Source organism: Eptatretus burgeri, chromosome 2 (assembly GCF_056783735.1).
Source record: "Eptatretus burgeri isolate ZD-2024b chromosome 2, Ebu_testis_v1, whole genome shotgun sequence".
Taxonomy (NCBI): domain Eukaryota; kingdom Metazoa; phylum Chordata; class Myxini; order Myxiniformes; family Myxinidae; genus Eptatretus; species Eptatretus burgeri.
This window is the reverse complement of record NC_140962.1, coordinates 82,565,974-82,578,546: the sequence shown is the minus strand read 5'-3', so window position 1 is coordinate 82,578,546 and position 12,573 is coordinate 82,565,974. Positions and strand designations below refer to the sequence as shown.

Here is a 12,573-nt window from a genome sequence, read left to right as displayed (position 1 = left end):
TTTAAGATTATGTATTTGAACATGAGCTTCCTCATTCATATCTTAGGTCAGATGTGTGGATGAATCATTTAAATATATTCTATATGTGATACAGGTATATTCCAAATTCAATTTTTGGCAATAATCCATTGTGAACCAAATAAATTATTAAATATGTCAAAGGTCAGTTGTAATTTCAATATAAGGTGATAATGATTGAAATTGGTAGCTTATTCAAACTTTCAAGTTAATTCTGTATCAGATGATTGAACTTACCTTGTTTGACATGCACATGCAAAATAATGTTTCTACATTAAACTTTACAATATGATCTGTCTTTCTCTTTCTCTTTTTTTTGTCTTTCTTTTTTTCTTTTTTTCTTTTTTTGTCTTTCTTTTTTTGTCTTATTTGTCTTTCTCATTCTCTCATAAAACTTCCATACACTCTCAACCTCAATCCATATGTAATGTCATCTCTAGCTGGACATCATGACCTATTGTCCCCATTATGACAAGTAAACTTTCCTAACAATAGCAATACTGGATTATATTAATGACCATTAAGTTGATTCTAAACGTTTCCTTGATTGTAAAACAAAATGTGACACCAAAATGAAGCTTCTACAACATTTGGTTGTTGATAAATGTATAGATATTTATATGTAGTTTCTCACTATTACTGATTACAGCATCTACCCATGTCGCACGTTTTTGTTTCTGAATGGCCCTAAATCCCTGACAATATACTATTTAACATAACATTACTGGTAAAAAATAATCAGAGATATTGACTGGGGTGTTTTACCTTGTGAATGACTCCATAGAAATGTTCAGGACCAATTTATGTCATAATTACATCAAAATAACTACAAAAAGCCCTTTTAATGGTGGCCATCTTGGATTTGTTTCAGAGTTACAAATCAAAATATTTCAATTTGGATTCATATACAATACAAATGAATATTTAGTTACCTCATATAACAGTCTTGTCATTATTGCAACACCTACAGACTGATGAGGAAACAATTGTATGAAGTTATATGGTTTCAAGATTTTTGTGGCGGCCATCTTGGATTTATGCAAATTTGACAGTCTTCCCATACTTTGATTCACCTAAACTTTTGATATGTTATTCAAGTCACTTTTCTGTGTCAAATAATATAGGACTCGTTACTATTGCAATTTGTGGTGGGTTAACGCCTTATTTGGCCTAATTTGACTTGATTATACCCCGTGTTCCCCACCCCACCCCTATCCCTTCCACAGATCTCCTAATGTCTCTGTTCCCCACTGTTTTGTCCTTCCCACTCCCGCCCCTCTTGTCTCATGCCCCCCCCCCCTTTGCTGTGCGTTGTGTGTTAGCTCTCATACGAGCCTCGACAATGTATACAAAATAAAAATAAAAATAAAGACCCGCTGGACTGCAGAGTTACCCGTGGCTGATGGGCTCAGGTCTGGAGGTCAGGAATCCAATCCGAGGAACCCCCTCATGTGAACTCCTGAACCCCAATTCCATAACAATATACATGTGTGTATATTACATATACACATAATATAATATATATTTCAAAAATAAATACTCCAACTTTTTGTGTTTTACTCAATGGGTGTAAAGTATGTCACGTACTGCCTCCACCCACAGAAAAACATAATCATTTAAACTCTGCAAGAGTATATCAGGAATATCCCAACTCCCAACCCAAAGTTGATTGCTGAGAAGTACTGTAGTCTATATGGTTTTTTTATAAATGATCAAAACATCAGCAGCAATATGTATTTGTAATGGAAGTACAAGTTGACTTTGAAGAGTTTTCTTTTCAAACTTCCCAAAGATGTCAACTTGATAAGAACAACATGGAAATGTATATTTTTAATGGCAAAACGTAAACAAAAAGACTGACAAACATTATCAGGAAATGCTTTCCACACCAGAGTTCACATCACTTGGAGAGATTTAATAGTTACATAAGGAGTGAAAAGAATCGAAATAGAGCAATGATTGTTTTATATACAGGTATCAATATTCTGCTCATAGAAGAGCACATTATTGTTATAAATTATGCAAAAATATTCATCTTATTCACCAAATCTCAGGTTTACACGTCAGAAGGGATGTTGAAATTTCACTCTTAAGCCGTTTTTGTTCAAGAAAAACATCACCAGTGTCCTGGATGTGTGAAATTGTTTTCTGTATTTCTCACATAAGCCACTATGCATCATGCCTAAGACAACTCGTCACTCTCACTCAATCGTGTTTGGGAGTGGGAATGTGAGCAAACAGGGAGATGAAGGGGAAGAAAAAAAAGAGGGGGTGGAGGGAAAGCTAGTCTTATGCCTTGGCCTTGGTCTTGCGGCCACCCTGTGTGGTAGCACTTTCGTATTTAGCCACCAACTCCTCCTGAGTGGACATTGAGCATTGCGCATATCGATGCAACTCCATCGTGAATTCTCCTTTGCCCTGAGGGGATGGGTTTGGGATTTCCGTCAGAGGGTGAGGTCTCGGTTTGATTTTTCAATGGCAAACGCTGGAATTATACCACTTGATTTGGAGTAAATATTCACTGATCAACCATACATAAAAATGACGTGAGAAAACGCTCAAGGAAGATAAAGTCGGCACTAAGTGAGAGACCTCCACTGGGCAGTACCACAAACCACCAATCATACTGGGCAGTATATTGGGCATTTTGCCAAGGTCAATAAATAAAGTTCACGAGGTTTAGAGTTATAAAAGGTGAAGCTGCAAGAGAAAGATATGGATACCTCTGTAGAAGATCGTAGTTCTGTGGAGTAGCCAAACATGGAGTTGAGAGGAACCTGAAGAAAAGACAGAAGCATGTGGTTTAAACCAAATCAGAAATAATCTGAAGGTAATAAACAGCAGAACAGTGACAGATTACCTCAGCCAAGACAGTGACGAGATCGAGTGACCCCTCCTGTCCTGTTATTATTCCATGGCGGCGCTGAAGTCCACCAGTAACAGTCCCCTGGAATTCCATTGGCATTGTAACTTCAACAGCCATAATTGGCTCGAGAACCAAAGACTGGGCTTCAGCAAGAGCTAGTGGAAGGAGAGTAACAATATTTCAGGATGGATTAGTAACAGGTCTAGTAATCAAGATAAAGAAAGAATGAATTTAAAATAAAGTGTGTGTGTGTGTGTACATATGTATGCATGTATATATATATATATATATATATATATATATATATATATATATATATATATATATATATATATATATATATATATATATATATATATATGACACCTCCCACACGACTCCAGCCAAAGATTCTGCATAAAGCAACCCAAGAAGGCCTACCCAAGGTAAGCGCTTTGCTGTTTCGAACCATTCCCAGAGTTCCTCCACAACGATAAAGACACATCGTGCGCACATGAAAATCCTAGTGCTACACACCAACTCAGCTAACAGACCGGTTTCATCGCTTGGGAGTCTCACTGGTATGCATTGCTGTCTGCACCATCGCTGATGATTCGTCAATAAGCGATGAAACCGGTATGGTAGCTGAGGGGGTGTGTGGCATTGGGATTCTCATGTGTGCACTATGAGTGAACATCTTTATAGTTGTGGAGGAACTCTGGGAAGGGTTCAAAACAGCAAAGCGCTTACCTTGTGTAGGCCTTCTTGGATTGCTTTATGCTGCTTCTTCAGCTAGAGGAGTGTGGGAGGTGTCGGTTTTAGGAGCCACCTGGATTTAGTTGATTAGGTGGGAGCTGATTGGCTATTCCCTTCATTCACAGCTGAGATGTGGGTGGGTCTTGTGTGTGTGTATATATATATATATATATATATATATATATATATATATATATATATATATATATACATACACACACACATATACACACACACACACACACATATATCACAAGCAATGTGTGCTTACACATTGTGTAAGCAAATGAACTGTGCTTCCCAATTGTTTTGAGTTGCTCACCTGTATTTGATTTTTTTATTTCATTTTTTTCTTCTATTTATTTATATTTTCATTTATGAATGTTGTGCAACGATTCTGATTTTTTTCCCCCTGATATACCAGCTTCGATGACCATTGGCACGAAAAATGTCTGCTTTCTACATCACCCGGAAGGTCCTGATCTTGAATATCAGGCAGTCAGTCAGTGGTTAGAAAGATATATACATACATATATATATATACATATATATATATATATATATATATATATATATATATATATATATATATATATATATATATATATATCTTCTTCTTTTGGCTGCTCCCGTTAGAGGTCGCCACAGCGGATAATCCGTTATGATCCGCATTATGATTTGGCAGAGCTTTTACGCCGGATGCCCTTCCTGACGCAACCCTGGTCGCCTCTTACGACACAGGGATATGGTCCACCTATTCTAACCAGGGCATACACCGGGCCCAGTACACTGGTACTCACTTCGCCGACCTCGGAAGGATGACAGGCTGAGTCAACCTCCTGGTGTGTATTAATTCAAGCGGCCAACGGGGCTTGAACTCAGGACCTTTTGGATCCCAAGCCGCTACCCTAACCACTACGCCAACACCAGGCTATATGTATGTGTATATATATATATATATATATATATATATATATATATATATATATATATACATATATATATATATATATATATATATATATATATATATATATATATATATATACATGTATGTATATATACCGTAGACTAGGCGTAAGTCGTCACCATCGGGACCGAGAAAAAAGTGACGACTTAGAAATGTGACGACTTACGCATATGCGAACATTCATGATGACTGTGGGGTGAAGGATGAAGTTGCGCGTGGCCTGGACACATATGTGTGAGAGCCGGCTATTGCACCAAAAGGAAAACACAATCCTCGGGGCATAGGTGGGGGTTCATTGGTGAGTTGGAAAGTGATCAAGCAAAGATGGAATTCATGAATCAGTTTATCAAAAGTAAAGATAATGAACAACTGTAAGACAACTCGTATACCATCGGTGATGGTATGGTGACAAATTACATGACACACAGTCATCGTGGTGATGATTACCACTCAATGCCTATGTGTAAGTGAGTGCGGTAATGTACAAAACAAGCCAATATAAAACCATGATCGGACTTCAACACGAAGCTCGATCGGTCCTTTACTCCTTCGCGAAGTAATCCGTTATGTTTGACTGCCTCAAACTCTTGGGCATCTGGTGCATGAGAAAGGACTCAAACCGGTCATTGTATTCCATGATGTTGTCTGGGCAATCCTCCACCGAAAGACAGTATCGGCGCATCACATCCAGGGCGCTGAATGCCTCCCGAATAGTTGGAGGCGCGTTTGGAATGTATGTCTCCCCTGAGTCCTCGAGATCAACAAAGTCCACATCGTCCACGTCACCCGTATCATCGGAGACGTTCTTCACAGAATCCACAATTTCTGCATCAGTCATTTGTTGGGTGCTGCGTAACTCAGCGTCCACGTTGATGTATTTTTCCAATGAGGGTATCGCGTCTGAACCAAAGATTTCAGCAAGTCTTTCCCAGACGTTGTGGAACTGGTTTCCATGGTCGTCATAGCTCTCCTCATCAACTTCATGGGCACTGCGATCCACATTGACGAACCCGACCGAACGGAAGCAGTTTGCGATGGTAACATTGGAGACCTTTCCCCATGCGGTTTTGGCAGCTATCAGGGCATCCAGCAAATCCCATTTGAATGGGATTCCCTCATCTGCTGCATTCAGGCGACGCGTGGCAAGGATCTGGCGGTCGTGAAGTTTCAGGTTTCTGATGACGCCAACATCCATTGGTTGAGTGCGACTGGTAGTATTGGGTGGGAGGAATACAAGTTCTATGTTCTCCAGTTGACATGCAGGGTGAGCGGGGCAGTTGTCAACTACGAACGCAATTTTGCGTTTTTCAAGTGACATACGATGGTTCAATTTCACCAACCATTGTTCGAACAGGGCAGAAGTCATCCATGCATTTTTATTCGCTGAGTAGGCCACAGGCAGGTGCTTCACACTTTTGAAGGCTCGGGGATTCTTACTTTTCCCGATGGCGTACAGAGGCAGCTTGTCGGTGCCATCCATGTTCGCTCCAACCAGCAACGTCACACGGATCTTCGCCTGCTTATCACCATGATGGGAATGACCAACGAACCCCAGAGACTTTTCTGGCAGCATCTGCCAGAAAAGCCCAGTCTCATCGGCATTGTACACGTCCCGAGGCTGATACCTTTCCAAGATGTCTTTCAATTTGCCATCCTTCCAGTCGTGCACCACTGCCGAATCCACGCTGCCTGAATCACCGCACTTCTTGACCTTGTCGATTCCCCACCTAACTTTGAATCTGTCTATCCAATGCATCGGCAAGGTCTCGGCATCATCATGCCCAAGGTCCGCAGCGAATTTACGTGCCTTCAGCAGCAACGTTTCACCGTCCAACCGAATATTCGTCTGAGCCGACATTTGCCGAAACCAGATGATGAACGCGTCATCGACATCTTCAAAGGACAAACATTTCACGCGTTTCACACTTACCACCGGCCTCACGATCTTCTCCACTTGTCCAAATAACTTGCCCTTATTCTTCAAGATATCGTTCAATGTCTGCCGTTTGATGTCCAACTTCTCAGCTATGGCTGTTTTCTTCATCAGTGGGTTTGCCTCGCAAAACTGGATAATGTCGTATTTTTCTTGGTAGGTTTTAGTTGTAAGCTTACGCTTAGTCGCCATTGTCCTGCCTGCAGTGCGATCAACGTGTGTACGCAGTTATAAATAGCCTATCACTGGTGGTGTACACCAATGAGCGAGCATCACGATTCCACGAAATCGGGCTTCTCACGAGGCAGCAGTTCCGTGTGACGAGTTAGGAGTGGTAATTTACCTGAGTTTCCATTACGCGGGAACAGACAACATCTGACGACTTAGACGAAGGGACGACTTAGAGATGACGACTTACAGAGGGATGACCCTTTATTCAAAGGGATTTAACATGAGATAAATTTGGGACTTTTTGACGCTGCCGACTTCGGCGAAGTGACGAGTTACACGCTGCCGACTTATGCCGAGTCTACTGTATATATATATATATATATATATATATATATATATATATATATATATATATATATATATATATATATATATATATATATATATATATATATACATATCCAGCATATCCAGGGTAGAGATCCAGAAGCTTATTACACTTATGCATACATGAGGCTCCACGAGGAGGAGTGATGTAATGGACACATCGGCCATTTTGGAATTAATGCCATATAGCACTATTTTAACCCTTACCCTATCATCCGAGCCTATCATCATCATCATATCGTTAAAAATGTTGCTTACATCACTCCTCCTCGCGAGGCCTTATATATATATATATATATATATATATATATATATATATATATATATATATATATATATATATATATATATATATATATATATATATATATATATATATATATATATATATATATATATATATATATATATATAGATATATATAGATATATATATATATATATAGATATATATATATATATATAGATATATATATATAGATATATATATATATAGATATATATATATATATATATATATATATATATATATATATATATATATATATATATATATATATATATATATATAAAAAACACGTGGCGTGTGACGAGCACTCCCCAAACAACATTGGACATAGTCCTACTCCACATGTTTTATATTTACCCGCCGATTGCATTACGTGCCTTCTGGTTGAATGGTTTGCATTCGTGGGAACAATCATCTGGCTGGCAGACAGACGGTTGTTCTTTGCGGATTATGTGGTTTTACCGGGTGAGACAATCTTCGGCGATGCTCACCACAATAGCCAGGTGGTGCATCTGTTGTAGAAAGATATATGTGTTGCCTTCAGAAAGTATTCACACCCCTTGACTTTTTCACATGTTGTGTTACAGCCTATTTAAAATAGATGAAATTTAATTTTTTTTGTCACCGATCTTCACAAAATATCCCATAATGGCAAAGTGAAAACATGTTTTTAGAAATTTTTACAAATCAATTAAAAATGAAAAGTTGAAATGTCTTGCATCAATAAGTATTCGGCCTCCTGAGTCAATACTCTGTAGCAGCTCGTTTGGCAGCGATTACAGCTCCTCGTCTTATTGGGTATGTCTGTATCAGCTTTGCACATCTGGATTTGGGGATTTTCTTCCATTCTTCCTTGCAGATTTGCTCAAGCTCTATCAAGTTGGATGCGGAGTGTCGGTGAACAGCAATCTTCAAGTCATTCCATAGATTCTCAATGGGATTCAAGTCTGGGGTTTGGCGAAGCCACTCAAGGACTTTCACATTCTTGTTCTAAAGCAATTCCAGTGTTGCTTTGGCTGTATGCTCGGGGGCAATGTTCTGTTGGAATGCAAATCTTCGCCACAGACTAAACTTTTGCACTCTGAAGCAGGTTCTCTTTCAAGGATTTTCCTGTATTTGGCTCCATTCATTGTTTACTCTATCCTTACAAGTTTCCCCATAGCATGATGCTGTCACCACCATGCCTCACGGTAGGGCTGATGTTAGATTGGTGATGAGCTGTGCTCAGTTTCTGCCAAATATAGCGCTTTGCATTCCGGCAAAAGAGTTCAATTTTCATCTCAGACAGACCACAGAATCTTTTGCCTCATGCTCTCAGTCTTTCACATGCCTTTTTGTAAACTTCAGGCATGCTGTCACATGCCTTTTTCTCAGGAGTGGCTTCCATCTGGCCACTCTCCCATAAAGCCTACATTTGCGAAATGCTGCAGAGACTGTTGTCCTTCCAGCAGTTTGTCCCATCTTGGCCAAGGAACTATGTAGTTCTGTCAGAGTGGTTATTGGGTTCTTGGTCACCTCACTGACCAAGGACCTTCTTGCCCTTTTACTCAGTTTGGTCGGGCAGCCAGCTCGAGGAATAATCTGGGTAGTTCCATATTCTTTCTATTTCCTCATGATGGAGTTTCACTGTGCTCTTGGGAACTTTCAACACTCTAGAAATTGTTTTATACCTCCTCACAATTCTATTTCGGAGTTCTACGGACAGTTCCTTGGACTTCATGGTGGAGTTTCTGCTGTGACATGCACTGTCAACTGTGGGACCTGATATAGAAAGGTGTGTTCCTTTCTAAATCATGTCCAATCAATTTAATTTGCGACAGGTGGGCTCCAATCAAGTGTTAGTGTCTTTTTCAGTGATGGCTTCTTTCTTGATACCTGTCCATAGAGGCTAGCTTTGTGAAGGGAATAGGAAATATCCTGTTCCCCTTGATTGTTGATTCATGAACACTGACCCCCATCTTGGACATAGTCTTGCAGATCTTTCAAAGTCATTGTTGAACTTTCAGTGGCATCCCAAACCAGTTTCCTGCTTGACTGGGTGCTTAGTTTGGATGGGTGACCTGATTTGGGTAGGGTCTGGATGGTATGATACATCTTCCACTTCCAATAATGGATTTCATCGTACACAAAGGGATAATGAGTGACTTTGAAATCTTCTTATAACCCGCTCCTGAACGGTGCTTCGCCACCACTTTATGTCTGACTTATTTAGAAAGGTCCTTGGTCTTCATGTTCGCCGTGTTGGTTGATTAAGTGAGCCGCAGCTTAAAATTCCTGAGATAAGTGGGGAAGCTTAATTGTTAAGATAAACAACTGATTGCATACAGGTGAAACCTATTACACTTATTTTGTAACCTTTCAAACAAATAATTTCCTTCTGAAGTGATTTAGAGTTAATTAGGAAAAGGGTTTGAACACTTATGCAGCGAAGAATCATCTCATTTTCTCTGTTAATCTAACTTATTGACATTTTATCTGCATTTTTTTTTTAGCTTTATCACTTTGGAGTCATTAGTGAAGATTCCATAAATTAAGTATGATTTCAAATCATCATGAAATAAGCTCAGATAAAATCAAAATGTGAAAACTTTGAAGGGGGGGGTGAATACTTTTGCAGGCAACTGCAAATAAAAGCCAGACCATCGACAGACTGCCTCCCCACATCGGTTGGACTGTTGGCCTGACTCCACCTGCAATTGTAATCTGAAAAAATACATCCGCCATCTTTGTGCCATGGTAAGCCTCAGACATCTTCAGAAGAGTCAGGTTCACAATCGCCATGCCCTCCCTGTAAGGTTTTCCGTTCAGTGTAAAACAACCGAAGCAACTGTGAAAAGGATCATCAAATATGAAAAGGTTGGAGCCGGTAGGTGTCATGGGTTTTGGTAAGGCGACAGTGTGCATAGGCTTCAGGCCTTTTTTTGTATACAATGTCGAGACTCATATGAGAGCTAACACACAGAATGTACAACAAGGGGAGCAGTTGATAAGAGGGGCGGGAGAGGGAAGGACAAAACAGTGGGGAACAGAGACATTATGAGATCTGTGGAAGGGAGTGGGATGGAGCAGCATACACAGGGTCAACAAGATGGACACTACAGGGACTTTCAGGTCCTTACACGACCGGGACTTTCATGAAGGAAAGCAGGGAATTTGAAGGAGGTGGGTTTTGGGTGGATTAATGGGGAAAGAAAAGATCGTGGTTTAGGATGGGGGAAGATAAGAGATGGTGGTGAACAGCTGTTTTGAAGACCTGGAGGGAAGAAAGGGATTGAAGAGGGTGTGGGAGTTTGTTCCACAGGTGGGAAAAAGGAGGAATGAAAGAGTGAAGGTGAGCAGTGATTGGGGTTGCTGGCGAACCTTTAGCGCCCTGCAGAAATATGTGGGGGGGGGGGACGGGGACGGGACATATCGCAGACAGAGTGGGGGCGGGGGGAGCGAGACCAGAGAGGAGACGGTGGAAGATAGAAAGACCACCAACCTGCCTGTGGTGAGAGTGAGAGACCCAAAGACTCAGCCTCATTGCGGGAGATGCCAATGATTCTAAATGCCTTGGTTTCCACAGTGTAAAACCGAGAAAGGTGAAAGGCAGGAGCACCAGCCCAGAGAAGAGAGCAGTACTCCATCATAAAGACAAAAGCTTTGCAGGTAGTGAAGAGCTCAAGTGTGCCAAGGAAGGGCCTTGCATGATAGCGGATACCCATTCGGCGACTGGCTTTGGACACAGCTTGGAAATGTGGCTTTCCCGGAAGATCATGGCAGATAGTGAGATCCAGAAGCTTTATTGAAAGGACTTCTTCAAGAGGATTTTGTAAAAAGTAGAGGGGAGGGGGGGCATCCAGACGGCCCTTTGGGGGAGACACAGTGAGAGTGTGAGATTTGTCAGGATTGAAACATGTTCCACGTGTTGGACCAGCTTGTGATTTTATCCAGATCTGCATGGAGTGAAGAGGCTGCTGCATGTCGGTCTGAGGGATGACAGACAGTACGGCAGAGGGTTGAGTCATCAGCAAAGAGATAAAGAGGATTTTCCAGAGAGTTGGAGAGATCATTGATGAAAACCAGAAAAAGAACAGGGCCCTGAACGCTGCCTTGAGGAACTCCAGCCTGGACAGGCAGAGAGGATGAGAGAATTCCATTTAGGGCCACACGTTTGCTGCAACAGGAGAGGAAGTTTGCGAGCCGTGAGTGGAGATGGCCTTGGATACCATGGGAAGAGAGTTTGGTGAGCAGGGCAGGGTGCCAGACTATATCGAAAGCACACGATATGTCTGGGGAGATGGGTCCGATTTCATGTCTCGCATTGAAGACCTCCATCCATTGTTGGGAGAGCAGAAGCAGCATATCCAGGGTAGAGTGACCTGGTCTGAAACCAATTTGATGATGAGAAATCAAGTCATTGGAGAAGAGGAAGGATTTAATGTCTGAAATGATGATGGATTCCATAACCTTGTTGATGACTGGGAGAATGCTGATTGGTCTGCAGTTGCAGGGATCTGTTTTTACACCTTTTTTATGGAGAGTGGTAATGTTTTCTGATTTCCAGGCAGATAGCAGATGACCTTGAGCAAATAAGAGGGTGAATAGAGCAGAGAGAGGGTGAGCAATAACAGCAGAGCATGTTTTTAAGGTCACGTGGGCTGATGCCATCTGGACCGGTTGCAGAATCGGAGTCGAGGTTTGACAGCAAACTCTCCAGCTTGTCAGGAGAAAAGGACACATAGTCCAGGAACAGCTGGGTGCGATTCGGTAAGGTGGGTATAAAATGCGATGGGTTTGGCACACAATATTTAGAAGCAAACACAGAGCTTAGGCATTCAGCCTTTTCACATGCAGTGTCAGATGTGCGGCCATTTGAGGTAAGGGAGGGTTGAAGGGGGAACATACACCAAAAAGACTTAACTAGACACCACCAGGATTTAGAGGAGGGAGACAGGTTTGAGAGTTCAGACTTGAGATTCGAAAGACGTTGTTTTCTGTCTCTCCTGGGGGTAGACACACACTTGTTTCGAGCTTTGTGTAAGGAACTGAGATTACCTTCAGTTGGATTTGCCTCGCCATAAGCTTCAGTGTACCATGGGCAAGAGGAAGGGTAGGACAACTGAAGATGAGAAGAGATAAATCTGTACATGAGAGAGAGCAAGTTTCTTTGAAAGAATTCCCAGGACGAGTTGATGTCAGAAAAAGTAGAGATGGGAGACCCAT

The 12,573-nt window shown here is 41.2% G+C and overlaps 1 protein-coding gene across 2 annotated transcripts in view; it reads right to left on the bottom strand.

Annotated features, from left to right (window-relative positions):
- Window positions 1–1,912: 1,912 nt before the first annotated feature.
- GFM1 (G elongation factor mitochondrial 1) overlaps window positions 1,913–12,573 on the bottom strand; it is a 56,470-nt gene continuing 45,809 nt past the window's right edge. For both annotated transcript variants that reach the window (XM_085870062.1, XM_085870060.1), the window contains exons 16-18: window positions 2,879–3,039; window positions 2,742–2,795; window positions 1,913–2,436 (exon numbers count right to left, since the gene is read on the bottom strand). In XM_085870062.1, coding sequence (XP_085726188.1) covers window positions 2,308–2,436; window positions 2,742–2,795; window positions 2,879–3,039 — 344 coding nt within the window. In that variant the 3' untranslated portion in view covers window positions 1,913–2,307. The remainder of the gene's footprint in view (window positions 2,437–2,741; window positions 2,796–2,878; window positions 3,040–12,573) is intronic.